The 15413-nt window shown below is 38.2% G+C and overlaps 3 protein-coding genes across 3 annotated transcripts; 1 reads left to right on the top strand and 2 right to left on the bottom strand.

Annotated features, from left to right (window-relative positions):
* Nucleotides 1-259: 259 nt before the first annotated feature.
* On the top strand, nucleotides 260-1680 carry LOC128256626 (uncharacterized). The gene is made up of 2 exons (XM_052987117.1): nucleotides 260-358; nucleotides 499-1680. The coding sequence occupies exons 1-2, from the start codon at nucleotides 317-319 to the stop codon at nucleotides 1057-1059; spliced, it is 603 nt and encodes a 200-aa protein (XP_052843077.1). The 5' UTR covers nucleotides 260-316; the 3' UTR covers nucleotides 1060-1680.
* Nucleotides 1681-3238: 1558 nt separating this feature from the next.
* LOC128256739 (uncharacterized) lies at nucleotides 3239-3825 on the bottom strand (the record flags this gene model as incomplete). The annotated part of the gene is made up of 1 exon (XM_052987273.1): nucleotides 3239-3825. A coding segment is annotated over one exon (288 nt), but the record flags the coding sequence as incomplete, so codon positions are not given.
* Nucleotides 3826-4370: 545 nt separating this feature from the next.
* LOC128256738 (keratin-associated protein 5-5) lies at nucleotides 4371-4778 on the bottom strand. Its single transcript, XM_052987272.1, has one exon. The coding sequence runs from the start codon at nucleotides 4776-4778 to the stop codon at nucleotides 4371-4373; it is 408 nt and encodes a 135-aa protein (XP_052843232.1).
* Nucleotides 4779-15413: the final 10635 nt, after the last annotated feature.

The following is a 15413-nucleotide window of genomic DNA, read 5'->3' as shown; positions in this document are numbered from 1 at the left end:
TTTTAATGATTCACAATCATTGTTATCCGCTGATAAGTTTTGTCTACCCCTGTCGGCGTCCATTCACAAATTTAAATCCAATAAACCCTTGACTATCGCACATCTGCGGGTTCTTCACCCACAACGTCATCGACTTCATGGCGTCATGTGTCATCACTTAAAATATATTAATAAACTCTATCATTTGGACAAGCGCCGATGCGAAATGGAAATTCCAGACAGATAAGACTATCTACAATTTGGTCTGCTTCCGAGTTCTTTGACTTGAGTAGAGAGCTTTCAGTAGACGAGCGACTTGCGAGCGAGCAATATCACCATGAGCTATAGAAATTTCTTGGTTTTCTTGCTCTTTGCATTGGTAAGTTGGAAGCAATACGATCTGCATAAGTTTATCTAAAGCACAACTTTGATTTAAGAATAGGCAAAGTTTGATACTAAAGTTTGAAACAAACAGCCAAACTTTCACCTTACTTACAAAAATTGCATTTATAATTCCAGCTTACTCCGTCGCTTATAAAGTCCTCTGGGGATCAGAATCGCCATCGACTGTTTTTGCAATCAAATCAGGCCTTACAAACCATTAGCGATCAGCTAATTTTCCTTGCCACTGAACTGGTGGACAATGTGGTAGAGGATCTCCTCGTCTTGGATTCCCAGAACTCAATTGTCTTGGGCTACCTAGATCGCTTCGATGCCTTTACAGCCGTAAATGCAAATCATACAGAGCAAAAGCTGAGTTCTTTTTACGGTGTAGTTGAGGACTATCTCGATTCCGACACAACAGGGGATCCTCTGAGACCATCCAGCATTGAGACCCAGTTGATTGCCCTTTGCCTGCAGCGCAACGGATTCGATCGATGGAAGCGAACTGTTCAGACCAGAACTGCCCAGCTGCAAAAGTTGATATACAGAAAGCTAAGAAAACACCTGGAAACCCTTGACAGGGAGGATCGGGTGGCGGTGGAGCGTAGGTGGAAGCGGATTCTTACTCGTGGCGGACCCCGAAGACTGGAGAAGCTGAGGGAGTTCGTCAAATGGCTGGGCAAGTTCAGAGATTAGCGACTGACAGGCCCGGGCTAACCACCTTTTGGGCTATAAGATATGACACAAAGTGATAAGAAGAGCTATAAACTGAACATTCAAAAACTATTCGTGGTTTAATTATAACCGACCATGACCTTGAGTCTGAGAAACATGTGCTTGCTACAGATAAAATCGTAATAAAAATTATTTATATAATCAAAAAAACCCTATCAACAAAAAGTAAAAGTGATATTTTTCTTCGCTCGGTTTATTTTATTATTTTGAGCATTAGAATATAAGTCCCACATTGGTCTTGTTTTAAAAAGCATGGAACTTCGATAATTTACTAATTTAATATTAAGCCGCCTGTAAGTATTTATTTTTGATGACATTCTTTTTTTTTATTTTAAGTTACGATACATCCATTTTGTTGGAATCTAATTGAAATTAAGAACAACATTTTCTTGATTCACGAAAAAGTTATAATTTAAGGGTTCAGTATGGTTTTAGACATTTTTGCAATTTTTTTCTCATTTCTGAGTGAATGTTATTGTTCAAATTTTGTACATGATAAATGGCTATATTTAGGTAGTATCTAGGAATCTTTTGTCAAAAAACAATTAATAATTATCAGGCGGCGGTCGTTCGGAGTCGTTATTTTTTAAACGTTGTCATACGGTGCGTATTCACATACAAAATCAGCCTTTTTTTGCGTGTACAAAAAATAAAAAAAAAATGATAGAAAGCAAACATCGGCAAGCCGATGTTTATATACCCTTGCAGCTATTGCAAAAATTAAATATTCTTAAGAGCATTTAAATTTCGATTTATATTCGTATATGGTTAAAAATATTGAAGCTATGATGATTTTCAGCTCAATTATTCGATCGTTCCTATGGCAGCTATCTTATAACGTTTTTCGATTTGTATAAAATTAAAAGCTTAAATCTGAACTATCAAATTATTACTATGACCAAAAGTACTTAAAATAAAATGCAAAAGTAGAGAAATTACATGTTTTATTTGTTTAATAGCTATATGATATAGTTGTCCGATTCGGCTCTTTCCGACTTATATACCTGCATTTTGAATTTTGTATTTTAATACAAAAAAAGATATGCTTTGCTATAAAAAGAAAATTTTACCCAAAGGATTATATAAACTTAAAAAAGGGCTCTTAACAAGTAAGTGCATCGAAGATATTAACTTCTTGGGCGCTCCGGCTTCCTTCCCTCTGATAAATGCAATTTTTCCATAACACGTTCCCTTTTACATCACTCAGATCATGTATGTGAGCTTTGTTTAATGCACTTCACAGCTGGAGAAAACTTTTTTCCAGCCCCAGTGACGACGGCATTGAAAACTTTGTTATGCCTTGCAAAAAGGATGATAAACTTGGGTAGAAATTATGAAACTGAATATGGAAGCGTTGGCGAAATTGAGACAGCAAAACAGCAGACCCAACAGAAAGGCAGAAGACATAGGAGACTTTTAGCCATGTGAAAACTAAAACTGAAACTAAAACTGATACTTTTTATGGATGGCAAGTGAAAAATGTAGACAGTTGGCAGAGCGACTTGCTGGGCGAGGACATGAGCGGTATTTGCAGGGATAAAAGAAAAATGGCAACTGCATTTCCTGTCTGGGAGCTGACAAAGTGCTGAGTGCATTTACGACTTGGTCTTGGACGAGTGTTTTGTGTCTTTCCTGCAGCTGCAGGGGATGCCCGGAATTTATGCACTCAGTCCACAGAGAAAAATGTGGAAATGCCTGGCCTGGGGCAATTTCTTTGTGGCCCGGGGTATTTTCTTTGTGCCATCTGATAATCGGCCCCAGCTGTGGCTAATCGGCTTACACTTGTCACACTGGCACTCCGCCCGAAGATTCTCCAAATGAAGCTCATCGAAATCCCCTACTAAAAGATGCAAGTTGTCCAGTCAGCCGCCGACTTCTCTTGAGCAAACCAGAAATCAAATCAATACCTTGTTATTAATGTGGAATTTATTGCACCAAGTGTTAAGTAATTTTCAGTCTAGAAAGATATTTGTGCTTAACAATATTATTTCCTTTCTTAAAATACTATATTTGTCCTAATTTTAAAAAATTCATTAGCTGTTGAAACTACTTTCATATTAAGGCTAACTTATTTCTACATTTTGAATGGAAAGCGGTGCACTTCGGCGGTCCCCAAGGAGCAAGCAATGCCATCAATGACTTTATTAGACAGTCATCGGGTCACAAGATGGACAAACTCTTCCATCCCACGCGATTTGGCAAGGACACCAAGATGGTGGTGGCCAATGCGGCGCATTTGCATGGCAGGTGGGCCAAGGTCTTTCTGGCCAGTGATACCAAAAAGCGCCAATTTCAGCAGAGTAACGGCTTTGACTTCCATTTTATTCCATTTTCTTTCCATTTATTAAACATGTGCTCATTTGTTTTTTAACTACGAAATTTAAGTTGAAAAAACTAGCTGTAATCTTTACTTATTCGGATACAAAGTTTCAGCCTTCGTCACAGGATTCTTCCCACAAGTTCTTCACGACGCCGACAACGAATACACAGGAAAGACTTCACACATCCGAAGAGGACAAGCAAACTCATACATGTAAAACACAGGACAATGATGAGAATAATTACGACGAATATAAACAAAAGGCCCCAGAGGCCCATGCTAGTTTCAGGTGCATGGGTGGTTGTTATGTGGACCGCGGTTGTTACATTGTAATAAATGTCAAAAACCTCATCGTCGGTGATCTCCGTGACATCGTCCATGCTTAGAGGCGAATATTGATTCTGATTTTAAATTGACACCTCTTAAAAGAAATGAAATGCGTAGGAGAAATCCACATTAAAGCTAAGAGTCATAGCTTACTGCAATTTAGTTCCAGTTCATGTCGTCTTACGGTTCTTCGCATAGCAATAAAGTAATTTTGGGCAGACCGTTGTTAGAAATGATTTTGTGTCACGAGCATAGATTTTTAAATTTTATTAAATTTCTAAGAGGATAGTCGCAGCTTGCTGGAGTCAAATTTGCCATGCTCGAAACCGACCCTCTCCTATTTTGACTTGCAGATACCTTGTAGATAAAAATGCCTAGATCTTGTGGAATACACTCAAAATAGAGGTAACTCATAATATAATATATAATAATAAGATAATGCAATTTTTTGTCGGTTCACCTATCTGCAAGATGCAGCGCGTGATTTGGTTTTACTTCACCGGTCAGTCTTACCCCACCGGTCCGTTTCACCCCACCGATCGATATCCCCGTATATGTTATTCACTTAAGATTTATTGCGTTCAATATAGCACTACGTACATATGGAAGTGGAATTTCTGACCGATCAATCGTCATCTCCGCAGCAGTCGTCGCCACCGCAGCCGCCGCCCCCGCAGCAACCGTCATCACCCTCGTCGGCACCACCGCAACATCCGTCTCCGCAGGCGTCGCCTCCTCCTTCGCCGCAACATCCTTCGCCGCAACATCCATCGCCGCAGGCTAAACATGGAGAGCAGGCCAGGCCGCAGCAGCCTAGCAGACAGAGGAGCGGCAGGCAGATTATGCAGAGGCAGAGCAGGAGCACAAAAAACACGATCAGCACAATGATTGCAACACCGATGCCACCCCCGCCCGAAGACTTCTCCGTGGTGGTGATGGTGGCTATGGTGGTGGTCACGGTGTCCGCTACCCACTGGGTGACGTAGACTTCGGATACCGTTGCCACCGTTGCATCCGTTAATTCTTCCGCCATTGTAGCTCAGTTAAAGAAAACTTTTGGGGCTTACACATATGTATATTTAACAACTTAGCAATTGGGGACTTATATTCAAAGCCGACTAAACCATTGAAACGGTAGCGATAAATTTAAGTTTAGTTAACGTAGATGAATTGGTAACGTAATTCTTAAAGAAACCATTATTATATACGCATAAAATTTATGTCGTTTAAAATCTTTGTGAATCAATATCAACAACCATTATATATTTATGATTATTTAAAGATCAACGGTGACTATATAGTAGTGTTGGTAAATCAATCGATAGCACTATCGAAACTATCGATTGTTAAACAATTTAGCAAACATCTATGGCTTGGGCTCGATACCGTCGATACCATCGCTCTACAAAAATATTTTTTAATTATAGTATATTTGAAGAATATTTTTAGTGCACACTATCAATGTGTTATTTATATAGTATGTATACAAGAGATACAAGGGAGAAAAACGGTTAAGAAAACTATTATTTGCTAAATAAAAACATTATTCACATAATTCTAAAAAAAGTAGATAACCTTCTGGTTTTCTTTTTTTTAATTATCTGAAGTAGGTTTTCAAATGCATTGCCAATACAAGAAATTTGAATATTAATTTTTTGGTTGAATTGGCATCCGTTCTCCTTATTTTAGGACTTTCACCTTAAGCACAAGAAGTTAAGGAGCTTAACGCCAGAAGTGCATTCGTCACTCCTCTGGGGTACGCCACATCAAGTGATTTCTAACGATCTTCTTCTTTGAAAGTGCTCCGCACAAAAGTGCTCATTAAACCCACGCACACTCCCTCGCTTGTACAATGCCCATTCGAATTGTATAAAAATTAATGAAATGCATTAGCGCAAGCATTTCTGCGGGGGAAGGGAAGTGGAAAAGTGGAAGTGGGATTGGAACTGGATGAGGGGTAGCCCTCGAACGGGGATCTGGGGACCTGTCCCTGAGCATCTGAGTGTACCTGCCCTCGTTAGCGTTCCATACACCCACTCCGGCAGTCACACACACTCCCACCCACCCGAACACATATGCAAAAAATGTACTCCCGCCGCCCGTCATCATTATCATAATTTGTATGTGATGCGAGCTTTAAAATATTCATGTGAGTATAAAGATTTTTTTCAAGTGAGCGCACGTGTGCGCGTGGGCTCTTATATGGGGGTGTTTACTGTACCAAGAGGATTTCGCACTAAGGGGTGGTCGTTGATTATAATGACTGTATTTTGTGTGCTGATTACTCCGCAGAGGAAATTAAGACAATGAGTCAACAACTAAATGCAATAAAACAAAGGGAAGCACTGATATAAATTGCATGTATTTATATGCGTTTTAGAGATTTAATAATGATTTATTATAAATTAAAAGTAATTTTCATATGTACTTCGAACTTCTTTAGCTCAAAATCAATTAATTTAACGTTTTGATATTTAAAATTAGTAATAATTAAGTATAATGTAGAATTCAAACTAAAATTAATAGCAGCAAAAAATTCACTTTTTTTATTAATATTTAATTTGTGAAACCTCATAAAAATAACAACTTAACGCTGTCCAGACTCAGAATATATAAAACTACATTTTATTTTTAAAGCTTTACGAAAAAATAGTTCCCTAAGGTTCTTGAAACAAAACTTTATGAAATGCTCTCCTCCATTTCAGTCTTGAGTCACAAATCATTGATTGCAATTGGGGACTATTAGACAGGTTTGTCAGCCAATCGGCAGGCAGCATTGAAAGCTCATTCAATTCAATGCCTCGCACGCACACAATCACACTGTCACCCACACATTCGCGACACACCCCCACACTCACAGCATCATGGCACACGTGGCTGCATGTCAAAGTGCAAAGTTTTGTGCCACAAAAAACAAGTTGCAGGGGGGGGGGCAATGGGGGGTAATGGCAGTCAAAAGCGCCGCTTGTCGATGTTTTCAGAAAAAATAAAACTGTAAGGGGAAAAATCAAGAAAAAAGTTGCGTTTTTCCCGCCGTCACGTTGTTGTTGGCAACCCTTTTAGCTCTGGCAATTTAAACTCGCCTCCTCCAAAGTTGCCCACTTGGCATATCCTGTCGTTGCCGTTGTCCTTGTTGTTGCTGAGGTGGCTGTAGTTGCCGCATCCCTCAGATGGATGAGGGGCCCTATAGGGTTAAGGGCTGAGGGGTTGCGCACGCGAGTGCACAAAGTCAACTTGCACATTAGAGTCCAGCGAGGCATGTGGTTGAGGTAAGATAGGGAGTTAATTTTTAACTGGGCTCAAAATTCTTTGTTTTGCAATATTAATTAAATTTGTATAATATTGCCAATCAGTAATTAAATAAATATATTTTCTACCTATTAACAAATATCCCTCAGTTGAATGAAAAAGTTGAGATATTTATACATTTTTTTTTATAGGAAATAAGAGGTGCAATGTTATTTATGTAAAAATAACATTAAAATAATAGCATTGTCCTCTCTTACACTAAAAATTTTTCTTTCAATTTCCGTTTCAAATAGTAAAGTCCCAAACGGTCAGATATTTTCATTCCCAAAGCCAATCGTTCTGTCAAATTTATGTATTCTCCCAACCTAATCACCATCATCATCAGGAATAAACGCAGTGGCAATGATCATGTTCGTATGTTGCCATCATCGCTTTCATCGGCACTCAACGGAGGCAGCGAATTGCAATCGTAAACTTGATTGTAATAGTATAATTTTTGGCGTAAAAGCCAAACAAATAAACAAGAAGGACAAGGACTACGGACTACGGAATAGGGATCCCGGCACATCCCGTCCGGCGGATAATCCCCGCACTTATGAGTCAGTGAAGGAGGCGGCCGAATTTCCTGCCCCCATTTTCATGCAATTTTTATGTCTTGGCTCTATGTGCTGTTCTTTTTTTTATTGGGGGCAAGTCAAGAGAATCTCACTCATAATCCGCCCCAATGGACCTATCCCTGTGAAGGGTGCAAAACCATTTACTTTGCCAACCAGCCAGAATCTTGGATTTTCCTTATTTTTGCCCTGCTTACCACGTCACGCATGCTGCGAAAGTTATTGTTATCCTTTTGTTTTAGTGCGCATCTTTTATACTCGTTTCATTTTTCTCCTGTTCTTATTGCCTTGCCTTGGCTGGCCCTTTCGCATTGATTCATAATACATAAATATAAATATTGCGTATACGCCGCGTTTGCCGTGCCCTCGATTGCCATAAATTCTTATAAGCGCGGCAGGAAAACACACTAGCACACACACTGGGAAACCCCAGCGCCAAAGTCATCAATCTTTTAGCATTTCACTTAGATAAAGCAAACTTGTTCTCCCTGGTTCCTATTTTCCCTGGTCCAATATTTGTGCATAAATATTAATATTGCATGACCATTTTTATTTGTTTGCCGGCCAGACACGGACTTGGTCTTTCTCTAGCTCGAATCGATAAGACGCTGTGATTATAAGCTGATATTTTTCTCTTTTGTATTCACTTTATATGAAAATTTTTTATTCGCAGAGATCAACTCAAATCTTCCTGCCTTAGCGTAGTTGAATAAACTTGTCGAGCACTGACATAAATGAATTTATTTAAAATGTATATCCTAAGAGTGTTTCAGAATATGTTTTGTTTATGCTTGAATATGCTAGTGAAAGACTATAAACGATTTTATTTATTTTTCTCTTTGCTAACGCGAAATGATTGGATTTTTCCCGACCAACTCTCGCCAATAAATACGCCCTGATTTATGTTGTTAAATAATTAGCGCCTTTTAGGAGGTATTAAATGGATTCCAAACCACGCTCATAGAAGCCCATCAATCGTCCATTCCGTTTCGGGCAAGTCTGTAATAAATTGAACGGTCCAATATTTGGAAACGAGTCCCATTGAATTTAAATATTTGCAATTACATTTGAATGTTTGGCCATGTGTGGATTGCGATTTCGGATCAAGCGGCTGAGTAGGAGGTGTCTGCGAAAGTATCCTTACATTCGGGCTCTGTCTGTTCGCACATGCCAATAAATTTCGAGGCACAAAGTGTCAACGCGGCCGAGCCCTCCTATTTGCATATATTCGAATATCCCCTTTTCTCCGGTTCGCAGGCCCTTTCTTTCCGCTACTTACAACAATATTATAATGGAATCCCACTTGAAAATAGAGCAATATCCACTTGCATATGTTGCCGCGGACATTTCGAGAATGAGACGACGCTATAAATATTATTGAATTGTTCCAGCCCCCCAGTATTTCCCTTTTTCGCTGCTCAAGTGCCCGCCCCTTTGGTACAACAACAGCAACAGACGATGATTGCGGCAAGCGGATGTAAAAACCTTGGCAATGACAGTTTTTGGGCTCCGATCCGGTCTACGTCTGTTATGCAAATATCTTTATATATAAATATGTGTGCACTGAGAGGAAATTTGATTTCAAAACAATACAAGATTGTACGCCAATTGTTAGAAACAAGCAAAAATGTTGTTGTGACCTTTAAAACATATTTGTTTTTAACTTAAATTGATTTATTGTTTTAATTTAATTGATTTTGCAAAAAATCATATTCTATACTCTATTCTATTTCTGAATTTAAGAGAAACAAATTATATGTTTGGTCTTCCTTTGCATTGGTTTAACTATTTTAAATTATTTGCTTGCAAGCACGAGGTTATGGTCTGTATCACAATAAGTTGTTTTAAAAACTTTTAACAGACTTGGACTTACTGAATGGTGACTTCGACCAAGATAGGACTAGCTACTTAATGAGAATAGAAACTGAACGTAAAAACTATTTTGTGTGCTTGGTTGAGAATCTTACAGCTAAGAAATTCCAAACTTCTGGTTTTTGGAGCATAGATTAAGGGTTTGTGTTTTTTTTGGAAAAAAAGGGCTTGCTTTGATGCGTGTTAAAGTTAAAAAAATTAAATACAAATAATTCATTTTAAAAACAATGTCTGAATTATTTTAATTTTTTGTTTAATTATCCAATATTTTTGTCACTGCATATCTCTGCACTCGTATGTGTGAGTAACTGTTTATATGCAAATCTTTTATTTCGCTGTTGCCTTCGTTTCACTTCTTATTTCCGTTGCATGGCCGCCGCCGTAGACTTTTTTATTTCTTCTGCATTAAATTAACATCAATAAAATGTTGCCTCTGTTTGCCAGAGTCCGCCCCTGACTGGACTTCTTTTCCTGGCTGTTCTGGTGTCTAAATGTCCTGACATCCTGGTGTCCCGCTGCTGCACTTGTGCGTAATTTGAAGCTAATGCCAGCATGTGCTTCGATTTGTTCCACCCCAACCCCGTTCATTCAGTTTCCCTCCTTCAAACTCTTGTAGTCAGTTTTCATATTACTCATTTGCATCTGACGGCTTGCAATTTCTTTGGTGCTGAGGATGAGAGATCTTTTCGTTGAAATTCGCCCAAGAAAAATAATGTATTGAATAACGGCGAAAAGAAAATGGTTTTCAAAAGCTTCATATTTGTATTATTTTTTATCAAAGCTGAAAGGAGTTTAAGTATGCAATGAAATCGTTGAATTGATATATTGTTATTAGTATATATAATTTAACTTTTATTATAATTTTATAATTGCTTAAAAAGTGCAATATATTTCCCAAAATATTTGAATCATGTTTTTAAGAAACAACACAGGTCTGTTTGAATCTAAGTCATATAATTGTTAGTGCTTTTAAGCGATATATTAAAAAAAATCACAAGTTCGAAACGAGAAATAATGAGACAGCTGTGCTTGGAATTTTATATATAGGCGTTACTTGGTGACCAAACCTGGTGACAGTAATACAAAATAAAAAATTATTAACACAAAAGAAAAAAGGCCTTAACTGCTAATAAAAAAAAATTTAATAATAATAAAGAAGTTCAGGCAATGCATAAGGTCTATCAACTAACTATTTTATTGAAGGCGTAAAGAGACAAATAAATTTATATTGAAAATTTAAATAAACATAAACATATTCTAAAAGAGCTTATAACTAATGAAAAATAAGTTTGGAGCTTATTAAATACAATTCTATTCATTTCATTACTCCCAAATAAAGACACACAAATCAAGCAAACTAAGCTCGGCTACGAAATGCCGAGCACAGCTCGCATGGATTTATACTTTTCCACAAAATCCTCTGAACTCATACTGAGTTCGGCTATGATAGATTTCAATCGCCTTCGGCGCATGTAAACATCGGCTTTTGTTAATCAAATTAAGTGCAAGTTAATGGTGGGGCAAAGCCTTCCTCCAACCCCCGGCATTTTTTCACAAGAGTTATTACAGCCCATCAGTGCTCTACTCTCCCCGCCGCCCTCTCCTCTGTTTGCACACTCGAAAATGATGAATAATAAATTGCTAATCATAAATATTGCGAAATCAGGCGAAAAAACCAAACGAAAAGAGAAATGGCCAACAAGAGAACCCCCGAACCACTCCAGTTTTTTACACGCTAAAAAGCAAAACAATACCAAAAGTACACATTGTTAAATTGAAAGGAAACAAATGTAAAATTTATACAGCTGCAGTGCCCAGAGAAGCTTTGATTCATCCCATGGAAAGTAACTTGAATGCAAAATCAAAGAGCAGGGACATGGAAGGGGAAAGGGGCTGGATCACCCTAATGGTCTAGCTCTGTGTGTTTGCCCCATTATCGAACCCAAATGTTCAAACATCGCTGAATGGAGTGGGTGGTTGTGCTTTTCGGTTCAAAATTGTGGTACGGGGAGCAGCTTCCATCGACTGCAGGGATATGATTAATTTAGCGTTATCAAATTGATTGGATTATTGCTGGGCGAATACGAACTTGGGTTGTGATTCATGAGAGTGTCATAAATAACAAATAAATGGTGTTCGTTTTGGAGCTTAGAAATGGTTTAATAAGTCGTTGTAGTTATATATACTAGTTGCTATTAATTTAATTTTTTAGTTTGTAAATATTCCGGATTTTTAAATTTTTCGGACTAAATCACTACAGTAACTAATAAACTTCAAAAAAAACTTTTTTGATATTCATAAATGGGTTTAAAAGTAAAAAAGTTGAAATATAATTTGAATTCACTTCACTTTTATCTACTTCAATGTATTTTTTTTTATCGCATAAACTCTTCAAAAAATAATCAAAAAAATAAAAATTGTACTTTAAAGTTATATAAAATCCATAGGCAGTTTTCGATCTCCACCTAAGGTCTTTTAAAATCAGTTTTATTTCCAACTTGAAATGTTATCTGACCACAATTACCCAACAAGCTGCCACCTACAAGCGACTCTTTCGGCTTTTCCCCTTTCAGTCTGTGCGAGTAATTAGCGTTCGAGGAAAATCAATACAATTGGAGCCGTAACAACACAATCAGCAATCGCAGGCAGTACCGAATCAAAATCGGAACTAAAGTTACGTGTTTCGGGCCACAAACGCCAAATTGTCCAAAGGGTAATCAAAGCGAGAACGAGTGACCAAATCCGAAATCGCCTAGCAGCTGCCAAGTTTCTCATGAGGAGTGCACACAGAGAAATATAAATTTATTCACTACATTTGATATTGTTGAATGAGTTGTGGTGTTTCAAAATTTCAATTTGACCGATAACACATTTCTTTTTGCAGTGAAAAAATTACTTTTTAAATTCTGCCAAATGGACAGCTTCCAACCATTCCAAAAGTTCGTAGGTAATTGTAGGAAGGAACCCACATAAGAAGTTTAAGTGTTAAATTAAAACCAAACGGTCAACTTGTAGTCGAGTTATGATGTCAGCAGTTTTCAAAAATGTAATTTCGAGATAAACGCTTTTAAAGTTTCAGGTGCAGCGGTATAAGCCTGCTCTTCAGAACGCTGCCATTCAAAAACTATTTTAGATACGACCTTGGCGCGCTCAAATTATGTTTTCAATATTGTAAACTACCAACAAGGCAAAAAAAAAAAACGATTTTTAAAAAATTTACACTGGTAACCCCCCTTAAGTCAAAAAAAATCGATCTAAACGACAACAACAACAAACATTTTTTTAAACTATTTTGATGTGTTGGTTTATTATTAATTTTTAAGCAATTTTACAGTCTTAAATGTTACTTAGGGTCAGAACTGGCTAAATTTACTCTGTCCGATAAAAATCACATGAGCCCCAAATAACAAAGTGATTTAATATCATTTATCTTCTATGAACATGGTATAACTGGAAATTTTCATCAATTTTTTTTCTCTGTGTTAAATGCTTATTAACAAAAGTCAAGTGCAGGTGGCCAACGCTTCGTTGGCCAGCAGTGAACAGTTAGCTGGGAGCAGTGACCAAAGAACAGTGAACAGTCAGCAGTGGCGGTAAAGGTAAATCTGCGGTTTTTCCGAAAAGTTTCCGCAACATTTTCGCATTGCCAGCGAGAAAGTGCATTTAATTAAATTTCCTGTTGTTCGGCGCGAGTGCAAAAAGCATTGCCTACTTTTGCGGGCGGGCAAGAAACTGTTGCACATGCAGCCGCAAAATGTTGGCTGCTCATGACACCGCCAACCAGCAGCCCTCAACCACCAACCGAGGCACCACCGAGCCACTCGGAGCCACTGCTGCACAAATAGCGCAAATAACAATAACACGGGCTACAGCTACAGCAGCAACTAAACCCAAACAATTTGCAGCATCTTGCCAAGAAACATCTGCGAACACACAAACACATTGCTGCCGAGCAGCAGCGTCTACAGACGAGTAAGAAATTATTGGGGAAATCCGAACGAACTGGGGAGACTCTAAGCGACTCTAAAAGGAAAGTCCGTTCAAAATATGTGTTGTTAAAAACAATTGAGCAAAAAGCTTTTGATTATTCAAATTTCAAAATAGATTTGTACATTACAAGTTAAAGAGAAATTTAATTGAATATGGTAGACTTTTGAAGACAAATTTGTATAAAAATTAATTGCTAAACGCTACTGCCACTCAGTTTTGTTTGAAATATAGAAATTCGACTACGACTTTGGGTAGTAAAACTCATTTATTTCAGCTTTTTTTTCTGTTTTGTTGTTGAGCCAATATTTATTATATTTAATTTCAGAAAGTTTCTAACTTCTCGTAGAAATTAAGGATGTGCTGAGTTAAGGAGTGAACAAGTTTATTTTCAATTAATAGTTTCGACAACAACACATATGCCCTAAAACTCCTTTCGATTGGTAAGGGTATTGGGAGAAACTGCTGCTCGTGGACAGCAAAATGGTTCTGCGAATTGTTGCCGCATTCAGCGGAAATGCAAGCTGAGTTAGCTATGTGTTGTAGTTGTTGTCCTTGCCAAGGCTCCCGCTTCTGATCCTGCTGATGTTGTTGCTGTGGAGGTCCTGTTGTTCTTCGTGTTGTGTCTGGTGGCATAGCCCATGAATATTCATGGCGTTTGCCGTGATTTCACGCAAAAGGGGAAATGCGAAGAAGCTGTGGAAAACAATGAAGAGGAATGGCACAAGACAAAACATGAAGCCAAATAAATAAACAAATGTCAAGCCATGTTCCTGAGGGCGGACACGAAAGCCAAGAAATTGGCGTGAAAATAAATCAAGAAATAAATTGGAAAATTTGTTATTTCAACGTTCAACGAGTGAACAGCAATAGTTGCGTGGCAAATGTTGGTTCAGCCAAGTTGTGTTGAGACCATGCTAAATGAAATCGGTTTGTTTGTGAATAAATTGACCGGAATCGAGAGTGGAGGAGAAATACGACCGGTTACATCGCTTTTTGAATATAATGTCTCCTTATTTTACCTCTCCATCGTTATCCGGAAATATTCTCAAAAATATGCAAAATAACCTTCAGCTTCAGTCTTCTTAAAATTTAATCATTACACATATTCGATTTTCTCTTTCCTTACCTTTCAATTTCCGTCGCAATTTCCAGAGAAAGTTAAGCCAGTTTCAATAGCCCGCAGATCTCCACTCTTTTCTCTTTTTCTCTTTTTCTCAATAACAATTCGTTTGGCCCTCAAAGTAAAGGCCAATTAAAATGTCCTTTAAGCGTTTCTGCAATATTAATTAACATGGAAAAGGCAGCAAGTACATCGTACATGTATTCCTTGACAAAAAAAAACAAAAAACAAAAAAAGGATGTGCAATATTTGGCAATCGACTCGAATCGAGGTCGCCACGGGTGATGGGTCAAGGGTCAAGCGAACGCCTTTATTTAATTGCAAAATATTACATTTTTAAACAATATCCATTAAATGTGGCAGTGGCAGACTTGGCTGCTTGAGCTGCAGTGCGTATAAATAAGCCCCCTCAACTGCCAAAGGTAATCAACTGCTGGGAAAAGTCGCATTCGCAACGAAATGTGGAAAAATAAAGAAAAATCCTTTTAATGTGGCCCAAGTGCGCGGTGTGAGGGGGCAGTCCGCCCATGTCTGGGTCTGGAAAACACAAGTTCGCGTCTGGACCTTTGTCCCCGGCAGAATTGTGGAGTGGATTCCAGTTGCGAATCGAGCGGACTGGGCCTGAATGGGGTCATTTACTTTGAGTGTTCGACGCTCATTTAAATGCAAATTTAAATGAAATTTTAATCCAGTTTTAAGGACGCATTTGGACATTCTGGGGAATCCTTTGATGTTCCATCTCATCTTGCTGATTACCTCCGGGGTCCTTATTGGTAGTCAGTTCGATTCTGGAACTCTATAACGGTCTCCAGAAACCGGAAGA

The sequence above is a fragment of the Drosophila gunungcola genome (assembly GCF_025200985.1).
Source record: "Drosophila gunungcola strain Sukarami chromosome 2R unlocalized genomic scaffold, Dgunungcola_SK_2 000027F, whole genome shotgun sequence".
In the NCBI taxonomy this organism is placed as follows: Eukaryota; Metazoa; Arthropoda; class Insecta; order Diptera; family Drosophilidae; genus Drosophila; species Drosophila gunungcola.
The sequence above is the reverse complement of the archived record's forward strand: the minus strand, read 5'-3'. Positions and strand labels throughout refer to the sequence as shown.

Bases quoted from the DNA above. Each gene is read 5' to 3' on its own strand.
- LOC128256626 (XM_052987117.1), top strand. From the start codon at position 317: ATGAGCTATAGAAATTTCTTGGTTTTCTTGCTCTTTGCATTG. The intron at 359-498 runs GTAAGTTGGAAG...TTATAATTCCAG, and splicing joins TTTTCTTGCTCTTTGCATTG to CTTACTCCGTCGCTTATAAA.
- LOC128256738 (XM_052987272.1), bottom strand. From the start codon at position 4,778: ATGGCGGAAGAATTAACGGATGCAACGGTGGCAACGGTATCCGAAGTC.